A 15,874-nucleotide genomic window follows, 5' to 3' on the forward strand; every position below is an offset into this window, starting at 1 on the left:
CGTCTGCTTCTCCTCCTGCAGCCCCGCCCCCGACGCCCCGCCCCTTCAGCCCCGCCCCCCGTCCAATGCTGAGCTCAGTCTGCGTCTCGTCCTTCCGCGGGCGCCAGGGGGCCAGCAAGCAGCAGCCGGCGCCACCGCCGCAGCCGCCCGAGTCCCCGCCGCCGCTGCCCCCGCCGCCGTCACCGCCGCCGCTGCAGCAACAGCAGTTTGCGCAGCCCGGCTCCGCCGCGTCCCCGGCGGGCCCCCCGGCACCCCGCGGGCCCGGGGGCCGGCGCGCCGAGCCATGCCCCGGGCTGCCGGCGGCGGCCATGGGGCGGCACGGCGGCGGCGGTGGCGACAGCGGCAAGATCGTGATCAACGTGGGCGGCGTGCGCCATGAGACGTACCGCTCGACGCTGCGCACCCTGCCGGGGACGCGGCTGGCCGGCCTGACGGAGCCGGAGGCGGCGGCGCGCTTCGACTACGATCCCGGCGCCGACGAGTTCTTCTTTGACCGGCACCCGGGAGTCTTCGCCTACGTGCTCAACTACTACCGCACAGGCAAGCTGCACTGTCCGGCCGACGTGTGCGGGCCTCTTTTCGAGGAGGAGCTCGGCTTCTGGGGCATCGACGAGACCGACGTGGAGGCCTGCTGCTGGATGACCTACCGGCAGCACCGCGACGCCGAAGAGGCGCTCGACTCCTTTGAGGCTCCGGACCCTGCGGGCGCAGCGAACGCCGCCAACGCCGCTGGCGCCCACGACGCGGGTCTGGACGACGAGGCGGGCGCGGGCGGCGGCGGCCTGGACGGCGCGGGCGGCGAGCTCAAGCGCCTTTGCTTCCAGGACGCGGGCGGCGGCGCCGGGGGGCCGCCAGGGGGCGCGGGCGGCGCAGGCGGCACGTGGTGGCGCCGCTGGCAGCCCCGCGTGTGGGCGCTCTTCGAGGACCCCTACTCGTCGCGGGCCGCCAGGGTGAGCGTGCTCTCGGAGCCCCCTCCCTCCTCCTTCTCCTGGAGATCCCAGCCTCTTGTGAATGCCCCATCCTAACCCTTAGAATCCCTTGGCCCATCCCAGCCCCTCCTGGTCTTCCTGGTCTCTGGGCTCCCCAGTGTCTTAGAAGCCTGTTTCCCCAAACCTGAGTCTCCTGTACTTTTCTGAACACACCCCCATCTCCTGACCATCCCCAGATCCTCAGAAGACGTTTCCGCAACCTTCAGAATCCTCCAGATCCCTCCAAACCCCACCCTGCTTCCCTAGGCTCCCCAAGACTCTTAGAAACTTCCTCCCCGAGTATGAATTTCCTGGGCGTCTGTGAACAACCTCACCCCTCCTTTCCTGGACTTCTCTGAGACCCTCAAAAGAATTTTCTCCAGCCCCGAGTCTTCTGAGCCCCTGCAAATCCTTTTTCACCTCTTTTGGCCACCCCGGAGACCCCAGAAGACCTTTCCGCAGCCCTGAGTTTCTTGGACCATCCCCAGACCCTCCGAAGACCTCCCTCCTTAGCCTTCAGTGTCCCAGACCCTGTGAACACTGCTCCTGGCTTCCCCTGCCCCCTGCAGTTCCTCTGAAGCCCTCTCTCCAGCCCTCAGTCCCTCAAGTTCTACAACACCTCCCTGATTCTTTCTCCCTTTGCCCCTCTCCCCGCACCTCCTCCTCTCTCCAAGTTTGAGTGTTCTGGCTATTTTTGAACCCTATTTCTGCCTCCAAAGTCTTAGAGGACTCCTCCGCCTTCATCTCAGAGCCTCCTAGACCCCTGTGAATCTCCAAACCACTTGCTCTGGCTAGGACACTTTCCCCCTCCCTCTTACTGCAACACTGAGCCTTGGGGAGTCTTCCTTTCTGGGACCCTCCAGTCCTCTGTGTTCACATATCTTCCTGCATCCTCCCCGCCAACTCCCATCCCAAGGACTTTCCCTATAAAGCTCCAGACTTCCCCCAAGCCTTTCACACTCCTCCTCAGTGTCTCCAGAAGAGCCTTGAGCCCCCATAATATGTCTTTCCTCTCCAGAAGCTCCCATATGCCTTCTTCATCCACAGATTCTCCCAGCTTCTTCTCCTTTCCACAGCCCACTCTTTATCTCTGGGATCCCCCATCCAGAGCCTCCTGGCCCTTTCCCAAGTCAGTCAACTGACTTTTCCTCCTGCTCCAGAACTTTACCGAACCTGTCTTTGGGACTCCCCCACAAGTTAGCAACCCCAAACCTCCTTCTCAAAATAGCTCCCACTTCTTTCCACCCTGCCTTGGTATCTTTCCACTGGTCCCTACCCTAGCCCTGCTCACTCCCCCATTCCCAAGCTACCTGCCCCACCATCTAAAGCCCAGGACTGGGCCCCTCTGCTCCCCTACCCCCAAAGTGAGCCAAAGAGCCCACACTCCAGCCTTATCTCCCTTGAAATGCCAGATTTCCCCCAAAGCTCCCTTCATCTTCCCCCCAAAACTTTCCTTAAACATCTATAACTTCCCAGATACCGTCCCCCTTGGTTCTCCCTTGAACCTCTTCCTCCTACTAACTTCCTCCCTGTGTTGGAAGGGGGGGGGGGGGTGTAGTTCAAAATGGGGGAGGATTGGAAAGAGGGGCAAAGAGGAGCAACTCCGGCCCCCCCCCCCCCCGCCCCAGCCTCCCTGGGACCCAAACACCCAGAGGAACGGTCCGGCCCCCTCCCCCCACCGTGCCGTGTCCTGGGCCGGGAAGGACGCGGAGCCGCAGTGCCGCATTCGCGCCAGGGGAGGGAGCGAAGGGGGGGGGGGGACCCGGAGGCACCGCATAAAGTTTGGTCCTGAGAAGCGCTGAGTTGGCGAGATTTGGGGTTGGGTGGGGGGAGGTGAGGAGGAAGAGGTTCCGAAGGGACTTGGCCCTAAATGATCCCTCAGGCCTCTGAGTGGCTTCCTCCCCCATGGCCTGGGGCGCCCTTCCCTCGTGAACCCATTGAAGGGTGCTGAAGTGAGACTAGGGGTCCGGGACAGGTACGGGGTGGGAGTGGGGGTGGTCACTCACTCCACAAATGGTTCTTGAGTGTAGGCGTGCCAAGCACTTTCCAGACTATTAGTGAGATCGCTTGAGAGAGTTGGGAGGGGAGGCCAATGCAAAGTGGAGGGTACGGCCCTACCTCATCCTCGCTCCCCTCCCCGTAATTTCTCCTTTCCTTCTTACAGGGACTCCATGCCCTCCTACCCCTTCTGCTTTTGAACCACCTCGGTGCAAGGGGTTAAACCAGTCCCGGCGCTGTCCAGCCTCTACAGCTGCGCACTGCGGCGGGTGCCCACCCTCCCCTCCTTGCCCTGGGAGGGAAAGAGTTAAACTCCTGGCCCTCGGTCTCCCGACGTGAAGCGGCGGCACTGCGGCTGCGCCCCTCTTGCTCTGCTCCGGCCCCTAAGGGGTTAAGACCGCTCTCGGCCGCGGCGGCTGCGCACTGCGGCGGGGGAGCTGGCCGCGGTGCTGGCCGCCGCGCGCCCCGCCCCCCGGCCCGGCCGGCCCGCCCCCACTGCGGTGCCGCAGCCTGCGCCGCGCACCCGGCTCGGAGGGGGCGGGGGAGCATCGGGCATGCGCTCTGCGGCGGCCTCTGGCCTCTTAAACCACTGCGGAGAACCGAGGAGGGGGGCGGGGCAGAGAGGGCCAAGTTTGACCCCAGCCCACCTCAAGGTCCCGGGCCCTTCTGCGGCACCCTCTGGCTTGCCTCTCTGCTCTGCACTTCAGATTAAAGTTAAGCCCTCCCAATCCCGGACCCCGCCCCCTCAGCCCTGTGGAGGAAGGGGAGTTGCTGAGGGACCCTGCTGCTCTCCAGTCCACCCCAAAGTCTAGGGTCTTCTCTTCAGTCTGACCCTGAGCCCCCTTTTCTTCTTGAGTCCCTGATTAAAAGTCAAGCGACCCAGGCCCTCCTCTTCTGCGCATCTGACTAAAGCCCTCTCTTTGCCCTAACACCCATCCCCTTCTCTCTCCAAGGTACTAACCTCACTCTTCTCTCTGCGTGTTTGATAAAGCCCACAGTCATCTCCAGGGGCCTGCTCCGTCCTCTTCCTTCTCTAAGATCTTGCCTGCACCCCTTCGGCTCCTCAAGGTTTTCTTCAAAATCCACACCAATGCGTGCAGGACTCGAGTCCTCCCCATCTTGAAATGACCCATGTGCCCCCCACCCCTGGACTTCTGGCTAAAGCCTCATCACCTTTCTGGCCCTAGCTCCACCATCTCCCATCTCCCCCCACGTTCAGGCCCCTGACCCTCCCTCTCTCTCCAGAGCCTTAAACTCCAACCCTCCTTGCCTCTGCCCTTTTCTCTTTTTGCACACTTGACCCTTCACTTCTTCCCCCATTTATGGCCCTAACACCCCTCGGTGGTTCCATCCCTTTGCTGTCCTCTCTGGACACCCAGCTTTCTCCCTTCTCTGGGTCCCGGGCATTGTGACCAAGGTCCTTAAACCCTGGCTTCTCTCTGAGGCATCGACCTTGCCCCCCACTAACTGATGCCTCCATACCCTAGCAGGAGCTCAGATTTTCTTACTGAGTTCCAGGTACTGGGCCAAGCCCTGTTTCTGGAGCCAGGACTTTTGTATACTCATCTAATGTAATCCTCAATAATCCTGTGAAAACCCTGAGGTGTAGAAAGCTTAATCTCCTTGCCCAAATTGGGCCATGGAAACGCTGGCTCCAAATGCAGGCTTTCATAACTTTCGTAACTGTTTTGGGATTCTGCCTCCCTGCCCGCTTTCTCCACTTCCCCTTCCCTTGGCTCCAAGCTGAGCTCCAAAGCCTCTGATACCCCGAGGGCGAGGGATCTTAGTCTCCCCGCCACTCCCCTCCCATCCTGAGATGGGACACCGGGTGTGGGGAAGTGGCCTGGGAGACAGAGTAGAGGACCGGAAATGGCCGTTTCCGCGAGAACAGTTGGTTGCCCGTCTGCCACCACTGCTGGGGCCAGCTCCTATCCCCAGCCGGGGAGAGCTGCCTCTGATCCTTTCCCTCCCCCCTTTTCAAGCTTTACAGGGAAGAGCAGGCTGTGATGGAGGTGTGGGGTGGGGACTCCTGGATTTCCCCGGAGGTGGGGGCTGGGGAGGGGCGGCCACTGGGAGGGTCTCCTAGAGGTGGCTGGCTGACCAGATGCCTGGGTCACCTTTTGCCCTCTCTCTCCTGCCCTGCCTCGCAGTATGTGGCCTTCGCCTCCCTCTTCTTCATTCTCATCTCCATAACCACCTTCTGCCTGGAGACCCACGAAGGCTTCATCCACATCAGCAACAAGACGGTGACGCAGGCCTCCCCCATCCCGGGGGCTCCGCCGGAGAACATCACCAATGTGGAGGTGGAGACGGAGCCCTTCCTGACGTACGTGGAGGGCGTGTGCGTGGTCTGGTTCACCTTCGAGTTCCTCATGCGCATCACCTTCTGCCCGGACAAGGTGGAATTTCTCAAGAGCAGCCTCAACATCATCGACTGCGTGGCCATCTTGCCCTTCTATCTCGAGGTGGGCCTCTCGGGCCTCAGCTCCAAGGCTGCCAAAGACGTGCTGGGCTTCCTGCGGGTCGTCCGCTTCGTCCGAATCCTGCGCATCTTCAAGCTCACGCGCCATTTTGTGGGGCTGCGCGTGCTGGGCCACACGCTCCGCGCCAGCACCAACGAGTTCCTGCTGCTCATCATCTTCCTGGCGCTGGGCGTGCTCATCTTCGCCACCATGATCTACTACGCGGAGCGCATCGGCGCCGACCCCGACGACATCCTGGGCTCCAACCACACCTACTTCAAGAACATCCCCATCGGCTTCTGGTGGGCCGTGGTCACCATGACGACCCTGGGCTACGGAGACATGTACCCCAAGACGTGGTCGGGGATGCTGGTCGGGGCACTGTGTGCCCTGGCGGGGGTGCTCACCATCGCCATGCCCGTGCCCGTCATCGTCAACAACTTTGGCATGTACTATTCGCTGGCCATGGCCAAACAGAAGCTGCCCAAGAAGAAGAACAAACACATCCCCCGGCCCCCGCAGCCCGGCTCCCCCAACTACTGCAAGCCCGACCCCCCTCCCCCGCCGCCCCCGCACCACCCCCACCACGGCAGCGGCGGTATCAGTCCTCCGCCACCCATCACCCCGCCCTCCGTGGGGGTGACTGTGGCCGGGGCCTACCCAGCGGGCCCCCACACGCACCCCGGGCTGCTCAGGGGAGGCGCGGGGGGGCTCGGGATCATGGGGCTGCCTCCTCTGCCGGCCCCCGGGGAGCCTTGCCCGTTGGCTCAGGAGGAAGTAATTGAGATCAACCGCGCAGGTGAGCAGGGGTGCATGAGGGGCAGACGGGGGTGGGGGGAGGAGGCCACTGCTTCGGTTAAGAGACGGGCGGTCACTACAGAGGGGAGAGAGAAAAGCGAACAGCTACTGCTGAGGCCAACAAAGAGGCACGGAAACAGACCGATTCTGTGTGAAAGAGACGGTCTGGGGGAGAGCCAGACTCGCGGCCAGGACATTCGGGGGGTCCAGGGAGGCAGAGCGATGGGCCTACCGGGAGGGGGGACTCGGGCACAGGCACAGAGACTGGTCTAACATGTGAATCACCGGCCGACCGGAGACACGGCGTCTGAGTCTTCCGGTGGTGATGCGGGGAAAAGAGCCCGAAAGCGACAGAAAGCAAGCAGTTGTCCCCGAGAGCAGGAGAGACAGAGAGAGAGAGGACAGAGGCGGAGGGCCAGTGGTAGAGAGTTCAGGTTCTAATGACAGCGAGGCCAAGAGAGGAGACAAGACTCAAAGACCAAGAAGTAGGTAGAGGCCAGGAAGACAGGCCCAGAGGGCGGGCCGGCCGTGTGACAGTGACTCGGGACCCAGGGCCCTTGGCTCCGGCTCAGTCCAAGAGACGCACAAGAGGTGAAGGGAAGGAGATGAGGGAGAAGAAAGTTGACCCGGTATGTCCCTCCCCCTAGGGGAGTCTGTGTCTCTGAAGGTTGGGGGCCAAGGTCCTGTGGTCCTGAGCAGGGAGAAGCCGGTGGGCCCCACCCCATGACTTAAGTAGGTCAAGAAAGGGAGCTGGGCCGCCCGGCCCTCATCTGGCTCCCTCGGCCGCTGACCCAGTTTCACACCAATTAAAAATAGCTCAAGTCAGAGCCTGGGGGACCCCCACCTCCCGCCCTCCCTCCTCTGTCACCTTCCCAACCCTTCCCCGCTGTGCCCTTCCCAGCACCCAACACCCTCCCTAAACAGCTACCTCCCAGCCCCCTGAGGCCCCCCAGCCGTCCCTCCAAACCTACCCCAACCCATCTACCCGACCAACCCAACACGGCACCCCAGTCCCGCCCTACTCGGTTCACTTCAGCCGACCGCCCACCCGGCACTCTACCCCAGCCTCCTTCCAGGCACCCAGCTCGCTTCCCAACCACCCTCCAGATGCCCAGCACCCCACCCAGTCCTGCCCTTCCCAGCACCCAACACCTGGCCCGAGCAACACCTCCCGCCACACAGCACCCTCCATCCGCACCAACTCCTGACCGCCCTTCCGCATCCCTGCTGTCCTTCCCGGCACTCAACACCTCCCCCCACCCCGTGACCTGTCCCCTAAACCCACCAGCCACACACGCCAGCACCCAGCTTCCGGTCTGCCCCTCCTGTCCCTTCCTTGAGACACCCTGCCCCTCAGTCGCCTACTTCCAGCACCCTCCTTGCTAATGGCACCCCCACCCTGAGTTCCTGCACCTCACTCTCTCCTTTGTGTCTCTGTCTGTCCCTCCGGCGCAGATCCCCGCCCCAATGGGGACCCTGCAGCAGCTGCGCTTGCCCACGAGGACTGCCCAGCCATCGACCAGCCCGCCATGTCCCCGGAAGACAAGAGCCCCATCACCCCTGGCAGCCGTGGCCGCTATAGCCGGGACCGAGCCTGCTTCCTCCTCACCGACTACGCTCCTTCCCCTGATGGCTCCATCCGGAAAGGTGAGGTGCCCTCCACTGGCCCCCTGGAGCCCTCCCTCTCTCTCTCTCTCTCTCTCCCTCCCTCAGGGGAGGGAGGGAGATGGGGGAGGAGGTGCTGGACTTCCCTTCCCCCATCCCCTGGCCCCAAATTCCCTTCCTCCCAGATCCCCCGCCCCCCAAGTTTCCTCACCACTGACCCTTCACCTGTCTTTATTCCATCTCCATTTCCCCCCACCCCACCCCGGACCCTCTGGCCTCTTCCCCCACCCCCAGCCACCGGTGCTCCCCCACTGCCCCCCCCAGACTGGCGTAAGCCAGGCCCCCCAAGCTTCTTGCCCGACCTCAACGCCAACGCCGCAGCCTGGATATCCCCCTAGCGGACGAACCCCTTCCCCCCGGGGTAAGTAGCCCCCACTCTTTGATCCCCACCTTCTTCCTGACTAACCCCTCTGAGAACATGCATCCCCCACTGACCGAGACTCCTGTCCCCTCACTGTGAACAGCTCCATCCAATTAACCAGCAGCCACGACACTGACCCCACACCCACCCGCCCAGGACTTGCCCTGCCCCTCACTAACCCCCCAGAACTAACCCGACCCTCCCCACCGTGTGCCTGACCTCCCTCCCCTGCCCTCACGACTGACCCCCATCCTCACCCCCATTCGCATCTCTCTCCCTGCCTCCCCCCCCACTGGGTTTTTTATTCAATTGAGAAAATGGGGTACACACCCAGGACACTTTGGGGTGCAAGATGGGATGGGGAAGACTCAGCCACTCGTCCAGTCGCTTGTGAATTGGCCAGCGCTTACCAAGGACCTGTGTGTCACCTGCGTGTCACCTGCGTGGTGCTAGGCACAGGGAATCAACAGGGAAGAACCCCCTCCCCCCACCACACCGCCCAAGGAGCTCCCAGTTTGCTGGGAGAGTCAGACACTGACCTAGAAAGCCACTATTTGGGGTGATATATGCACAAGGGGAGGTACCACAGGGACACGCAGTAAGAGGAACTCGCACGCTCCCCAGGACACGATGAAAACAACGGGGAAGGCTTCCCGAAGGAACTGAGGTCTGGAGGTGTCCTGACCTCAAGTGCAGAAGTGATCCCATGGGACACAGTGACCACAGGGACTGGGCCAAACAGTGCGGAGGAGACTGGGGACTGGCAGGTAGACGTGAGGTAGGAAAGCAGGCCTGGGCTGAACCTTGTTTAGGGACCCTTGGGGGGGGGGGCGGGCAGGTCAGCGCCTGGGCTGTGTGGGGCATGGACAGGAGACTGGAGGTCAGGAGGCCCGGGGAGCAGGCTGGGATGAGGGTCCGAGGGGATGCAGAGGAAGAGACAAGGCAGAGGGAGTTAGGGATCAGGGACAGACCGGGAGGGACAGGGCTGGGAACTGGCACTGGCGAGACAGAGAGTAGCTGAGTAATTCAACAAACATAACGCAGCACTTATCACACGCCAGGAATTTAACAGGATTCTGTAATCTTCACTGCACCCCTAGCTAACACACAGCTCGCTTCCTTCCTCCCTCCCTTCCTCCCTTCGGCAACTAATCACTGAGGGCACAGTTCCAGGCACTGGAACTTTGGCGATTCACGAAGCATGACTCTGCCATCACAGTTGACACTCTAGAGCACGGATTGGCACGCTACGGCCCCTGGGCCAGACCTGCCAGCAGGCTGTTTTGTAAATAAAGCTCTACTGGAGCACAGCCACTGTCATGCTACAACAGTAGAGTGGAATAGTTGTCACGGAGAACGTGTGGCCCGCAGAGCTGAACATATGTAGCGATCGGCCCTTTACAGGAAAAGCTTGCCACCCCCTGATCAGAGGAAGCAGAAAAGTAACCCGACAGATGGACAAAAGGACATGATGATTACTCTGGCCACTTCAGATAAGGGGGTCTGCAAAGGCCTTTTTGAGGTGACGTGAACCCTGAAAGGTAAAAAGGGCCAGCCGGCGGAACAGCAGGTGCAAGGGTCCTGCGGTCCTGAGGTGGGATGAGCTTGATTTGTTAAAGGTGTAGCAAGGAGGGAGGTGTGGTTGGAACTGAGCAGCTCAGGGGAGAGGGGTGCCAGACAGAGCCTGGGGTGGGGGTGGGGGGAAGGATCATGAGAGGTTTTTGTGGCCATGGCTAGAGGCTGGATTTGACCTTAAAGGTGACAGGGAGCTGCCTGAAGGAATCTGATCTATCACTTATTCCTTCAACAAACTTCTGTGGAATCTTCTTTAGAAATACACAGACACATCCTTAAAGAATCGAATCGCTACCTGCAGCTTAGGGAGGTGCTGTAGTGGGACGTGGGGCCTCCAGGGACAGCCTCGGTTCACGGAAGTTCGGGGGGTGGGGCATGAGCAGACAGGAATGAGACCCCAGGCCTCTGGGCTCCGAGTCCAGAAGGGACAGTGGCCCTTCTCGTTCCACCCCCTAACTCCCCAATTCACCCTCCATTTTCATCTCATTATCCCCCCCCTTTCCCTGCTCCCACCTCACCCACCCCCCCCCTGCTTGCGCCCAGGCCCTTTCCACCCTGTTTCCCACCACGAGGTCTGGATGGGCCCCCACGGAATTGAGGGAGGGGGGAGGATTTGTAAATGGGAGGGAGGGAGGGAGGGAGGTGTGGGGGCTGGGTGGGTTGGGGGAGGGGTCTCTGCTTCTCTTGCCTCTGATGCCAAAATCCATTCATTGAACTCAAATGATGGCCGGAGCTGATGGGGCTGACTGAACTCTCTGCCCCAACGACCTGGATCCCTCCCCATTCCTGCATTTCCAAGCTCCTTCCTCTCTCTCCATCCTTCCTGGGTGACCCACCGTCCCCTGTTGTCCCCCTCTTTTTCTCCCAGGACCCCCCCAATCCCCTACCTGTCCCATGACCCTACCCTTGTCCACCTTCCCGAATCACCTGAGCCCAACACCTAACACCTGTTTCCCCTTCCTCCCCAGCCCTCCCCCTCTTCCTTCTGTCATCTTCCCTCCCCCCCCACCCCTCCCCCCAGTCACCCCGGAAGCTCCTTCCATATTTGATGTCTTTGGCCGCCCCCATTTCACTGCTCCCCTCCCCCGGAAAACACCAGAGAGGAGGAAGAGATTCCGGCGTTTCTCCGTCCCCCCAACAGTGAGGCTGTGTTGGGGGGTTCCGCCTGACCACCCTCCCCCCGCCGTGACTCTGTATTTCTGTCCCCAGCTCTTGTCACCGCCTGAGACCTCGCGAGACCCTCGGTCCCCCCCTGCCCCTTCCCCCCAGGTTAGCAATTGGGAATGGCTGGGAGGGGGTGTTCCCAAGATACTGGGCTTCCAACCCCTGCCCCCCAGGCCCTCTGTCCTCTGGTCAAGACCCCCTCGCCCAGACAGACCTCTTGGCACTGACTGGGAACGCACTAGAACTTCCCCCAGACACCGGCAGTACTCTGAGATCCTCCCGAGCTTTCCAGAAACCACACATACACACACACACACACACACACACACACACACACTCCCCGGTCTTAGACCCTTTGGGCTCTCAGGCCTCTGTTAGACCTTCCCATCAGAAGGTTCCACGACCCTTTAAAGATACCTCATCACAACCTTCAGGTGAGCCTTGCCTCTCTCAGGTCCGCCCCCCCACGGGGGGGGGGCACTGCCAGTTCACGCTCCTTTCTGCCTCTCACAGCCCCACCCACCTGCCTTTCCTCCTTTCTCCACCGCTAGGTCAGCCCCCACCGGAGCCCTCCCGAGCCCTCCCCACCGGCTGCTCCCCCCACATGCATTCCACCGAGCTCCCTCCCCATGCCCGTGCTGCCCACCATCCGCCTTGCTGCCCCCCCCCAACCCTTTTGCCTCAGATAAGGGGGCCAACGGGGGTAGGGAGAGGGGAGGTGGGAGGGGCGGGCTGCGGTGGGGATGGGGTGGGGGAGGCTCGGTGGGCACCACCCTGCCTCCTAACCCTGAGTCTCTCCCCCCTCCCCATGTCTGAACCTTTCTCCTTGATTCCGACTGACTGTCCGATTTGTTCACTTTTCTCTCTCCATCTCCTTGGTCCGCCTCTGTCCATCTCTCTGCCTCTTGCCATCTGTTTTGTTATGTCTTGGTGTCTGACTGTCTGTCTCTTATCCCTTCTGTCTCCCTCGCCGTCTCTATCCCGGACTCTGTGCTTCCACCCTTTTTCTGTCTCCTTGCCTCTTCCCGTCCCTCTCTCTCTTTCTCCGGCTCCTATCCTTTCTGGCCGTTCCTCCCCCTGCTTCCCTGGCTCGGGGTCTGTCTGTTGGACCCTCCCCCTGCACCCCCACCTCCACGCTTCCTCCCCATGTTTCTGCCCCTCCCCCCCCCCCCCCCCCCCCCCCCCCCCCCCCCAGGTTACGAGAAATCCCGCAGCCTGAGCAGCATCGCGGGCCTGAGCGGGGTGTCCCTGCGCCTCGCGCCCCTTGCCACTCCCCCTGGCTCTCCCAGGGCCGCCCGCCGCGCTCCCCCAACCCTGCCCTCCATCCTCTAACGCTCCCCTCCCCCCCGTGGGGGGACTGGGGGTGACAGGGAAGAAGGTCAAAGGAGCTGGGGGTGGGGGGTGGGGGAAAGGGTTTTTTTAAAAAATCAAAAAGTCATTAATAATATGCAACCGAGACGACGACGCCAGCAGACACCCCCGGACCCCTCACCCCCACCTGGGCCCCCAGGATGGAGGGGGAGGAGCCAAACTCCATCCCCCACCCACCTCTCCCCCACCTCTCCCCCCAATAAAGCCTTCTCAGGTCTCCATGAGCCATAGGACATCCCGCTCCCATAAACTCCTGTAAATACGTCCAAATTATGCCAGTTACATTTTGGGGCGCCTCTCCGCTAGTCTGCATGCCTCCCTCAACCCGGATCCCTCCTCCCCCCTTCCAGCTCCACCTCAGCAATAAGCCGCCAGGGGCTGCATGCCACGCGATTGAGGGAAGGGGAAGTCTGGGAAGGGGGCGGGGCCTCAAGGGGGTCCGGCCGGCTTTGCAGCCGCGGGAGGGTCTCCTAGCCTCCTACCGTTCGCCCCAGGAGGACAGCCCATCACATTGATGCAAAGAGTAATACAGTAGCAACAATGTGAGGGAAGGAGGAACAGCCACCCAGGCCCCCAAACGAGCTGAGCTCAGAGGGCGAAAGCAGAGACCTGGGGAGTGGCCTGTGGACAGCTTCTCCCTCAGCCTTTAGGAAGATCCCTCTGGTGAACGTGACCCTTTCATCCCTCTCCATCCCCGCCACGGGGTCTGCTCGCCTCTATTCTTGCTGCATGGACCCAGACCTCCCATCTCGGAATTTCTGGGATGATCTGGCCCTAGCACACAAAATTCCCCAACGCCCCCTCCAGGTTACCAGGACACGAGACCTGCACCCACAGTTCCCGAGACCCACTCCGGCACCCCGCATCCCCTAAATCCCCACCGGGTCCTGGGACTTAACTTCTGCGTACAGATGCTGTCCCCCGCCCCACCCCACCCCACCCAATCCCTGGACCGCATCCCAACAGCTCAAACCTCCAAGACTTGACCCAACCCTTCAGCTCACTTTCAGCCTTTGGGATGCTCCAGATCCTTCCCACACTTGGGCATTTCTTGGACACCCCCAAATCCTCAGGCCTTCCCCCCCACCCCTAGATAATCCCCAAATCTCTAACATCTGACATCCACCTCAGGTTCTCCTGATACTAGAATTTCCAAGATAGGCTCAACCTGTCTGCAATTCCAGGGAACCAGACCTCCCCCACCCCCGACCTTGGGCATCCCCTTTCGGATGCCTCGCCCTGCCTCTTCCAAGAGCCCCTTTCCTTAAATGGTGCCCAAAAGGGACCCTCTTCATGGACGTCAGTGTTTCCCAGAGAGTTGTATTTGTACCCCTGGTGATGTGCTAAGGTTTTAGGCAGTGTAAGGACGCTTAATCTAAGAAGTTTTGTCTTTCCTGGCATGTTGCTCACAAGCCGGTAAGTCCAGATACTGCTGCTTGGCCCAGACACTGTTTATTCAAGGTAGAGTGTTTCCACTTAAAGCAGAGGCTGTGCCCGTGCCAAGGGACACTGGAATAGCAGAAGCTCGGGAAACGACGACATACCTTACCGGGGCTGGGATCCCAGCCCACCCTTCCCTGGCATTCCGCGTCCTGCCACGCTCGCGGGTGGAAAATCATTGCTCATACCCCATCCTGGCTCAAGGATGCGCTACCTCCCCCAAGCCCAGAGACCACACCGGTCCCAGAATCCTTAGAGGGGACCCCTCCCCTTTTGGAGCTGGAGGGCCACGGAACTAGCAACCTCCTTCCCTCTGCTCCCACGGCCTCAGGAACCCCCCCCCCCACACCCATCCGAGGGTTGGGGGGTGTCACTGAGCGCGATTCTTGATGCAACGATTCCTATGCAAGGGGCATTTTGAGTCCCCCATCCTTCCCTCGGACCCTAAACCCTGGCGAATCAGGGGTGAGGGGTGGGGCAGGTTCTGGTGGGAGTGGGGTGGGGCGAGGCAAAGGGCTAGGGGCTCCAGACACCAGGGTATGGGGGTGGGGACTGATTATATTGCCAAAGGGTTTAACTTCTTTAAAAAAAACAAAAACAAAAAAAAACAAAAAAAAAAAAAAACAAAACAGACCCCAGACTCCCCTGACCCTCACGGAAGCCGAACGGTGCGGGGAAAGGGGGTGAGGATCTTTTCCAAAGGGTACAGCCCTCTTCCCAACGTCTCCCCCTGCTCGCCAGTCTGCCACACGTACCCAGCTTTTTAGTTCAGCTTTTAAAAATAATCACAATCATAAACCTTTACAAAACGTGATTCACGTCCTTCACCCCAACCCCCATCCCCCAAGTCAAACAAACAGTGTGGGATTTGGGGAGGAAGAGAGAGCCAACAAAGGGACAACTTCTACGTCCCGCTCCCCTTTTCTCCCCGGCCGCCAGGGTGCCTGCAACTACACGCATGCGCTGCATGACGCGCTCCCCACACGCATGTCGCGCCCCTCCAGCGCTCCGGGAACGCACGGACACGGGGCGAGGGGCGGGGCGATTGGGGAGGAACGAACGGCGGGGGTCTTCCTGAGTTCAGCGGCTCCTCCTCCCCATCACACACACAGCAATAAGAGTCTCTCACTCCAACGTGGGCGGGGCGGGCCGGGCCTGTCGAGGCGGGAGGTGGGAGGAGTGGCCAGGGGGCGCTCTCAGGGATGGGGGCGGGTGTCCGGAGTCAGTGTGGGGAGGGGAGGTCTGCAAATCGTCCAACTCTGGTGCTAATGGCGGGTCTTCTCAGCCCACCCCCAGGGCAGGGAGGGAGGGGTCGGCGTGGCCCCTCCCCCAAGTCTCCCCCACGCCCACCCTGGGTGCATGAACCGCCCAATGCAGAAGCTGCCGCATGTCACCTGCCCTCCCCAAAGAAAAAGTGTCATGCCCCCTTCCCGCCCGCCCTCTCACTTCCCACCCAAATAAAAGTTTCCTTTTCATTTAAAAGTTGCATCCTGTTTCCTGGGAAGGTTTCCAGATCTGGGCCAGGGTGGGGGCCTCAAGAGCAGGGGTCATATGAAAGTAACAAGGGTGTGCACTTTGGGGGGCCGGCTATCCCCTTGATCACCGGCTCTCACCTTGTGACTTGGGGGGGGGGGGGTAGTGCCTGCCATTTCCCTGACGGTAAAATAGGATCCACACCCCTAACTGGAAACTGTGAACGGCACCTGGTTTTAGATGAGCTCCTAGGTGAGGGTAGCAAGACGCTAGGAGAGGAGTGGAGCTGGGTCTCCAATAAGAGGTTAGGGGCCGAGGGCCACATGCCCCATATTGCCTACTCTGAAGCCAGACTGTGGGTTCAAGTTCTCAGTAGCTGTGTGTTCCTGGGCAGTCTCTCAACCTCTCTGGGCTGTTTCCACCACCCTAAAAGGGCAGGAGGGGGTGATCTGTTCATTCAGCAAATACACGAATCCCAACCACATGCCAGGCACTGTTCTAGGCGCCGGAAAGCAAAGGAATCATTCCTACCTCTAGGGGTTGTGCTCTAGGTGGAGGCGAGCTCCCCCCGTTGAGCACAGCTACGCAAATGACCGCTA

The 15,874-nt window shown here is 60.9% G+C and overlaps 1 protein-coding gene across 1 annotated transcript; it reads left to right on the plus strand.

The window, feature by feature from the left end:
* Window positions 1–50: 50 nt before the first annotated feature.
* On the plus strand, window positions 51–14,431 carry KCNC3 (potassium voltage-gated channel subfamily C member 3). Its single transcript, XM_023245069.2, is given in 8 exon segments — window positions 51–950; window positions 5,117–6,227; window positions 7,682–7,873; window positions 8,126–8,145; window positions 8,147–8,252; window positions 8,877–9,030; window positions 11,037–11,096; window positions 12,187–14,431. Coding segments are annotated over 8 exon segments (2,700 nt in total). The 5' UTR covers window positions 51–65; the 3' UTR covers window positions 12,359–14,431.
* Window positions 14,432–15,874: the final 1,443 nt, after the last annotated feature.

This window comes from Felis catus, chromosome E2 (assembly GCF_018350175.1).
Source record: "Felis catus isolate Fca126 chromosome E2, F.catus_Fca126_mat1.0, whole genome shotgun sequence".
Classification (NCBI taxonomy): domain Eukaryota; kingdom Metazoa; phylum Chordata; class Mammalia; order Carnivora; family Felidae; genus Felis; species Felis catus.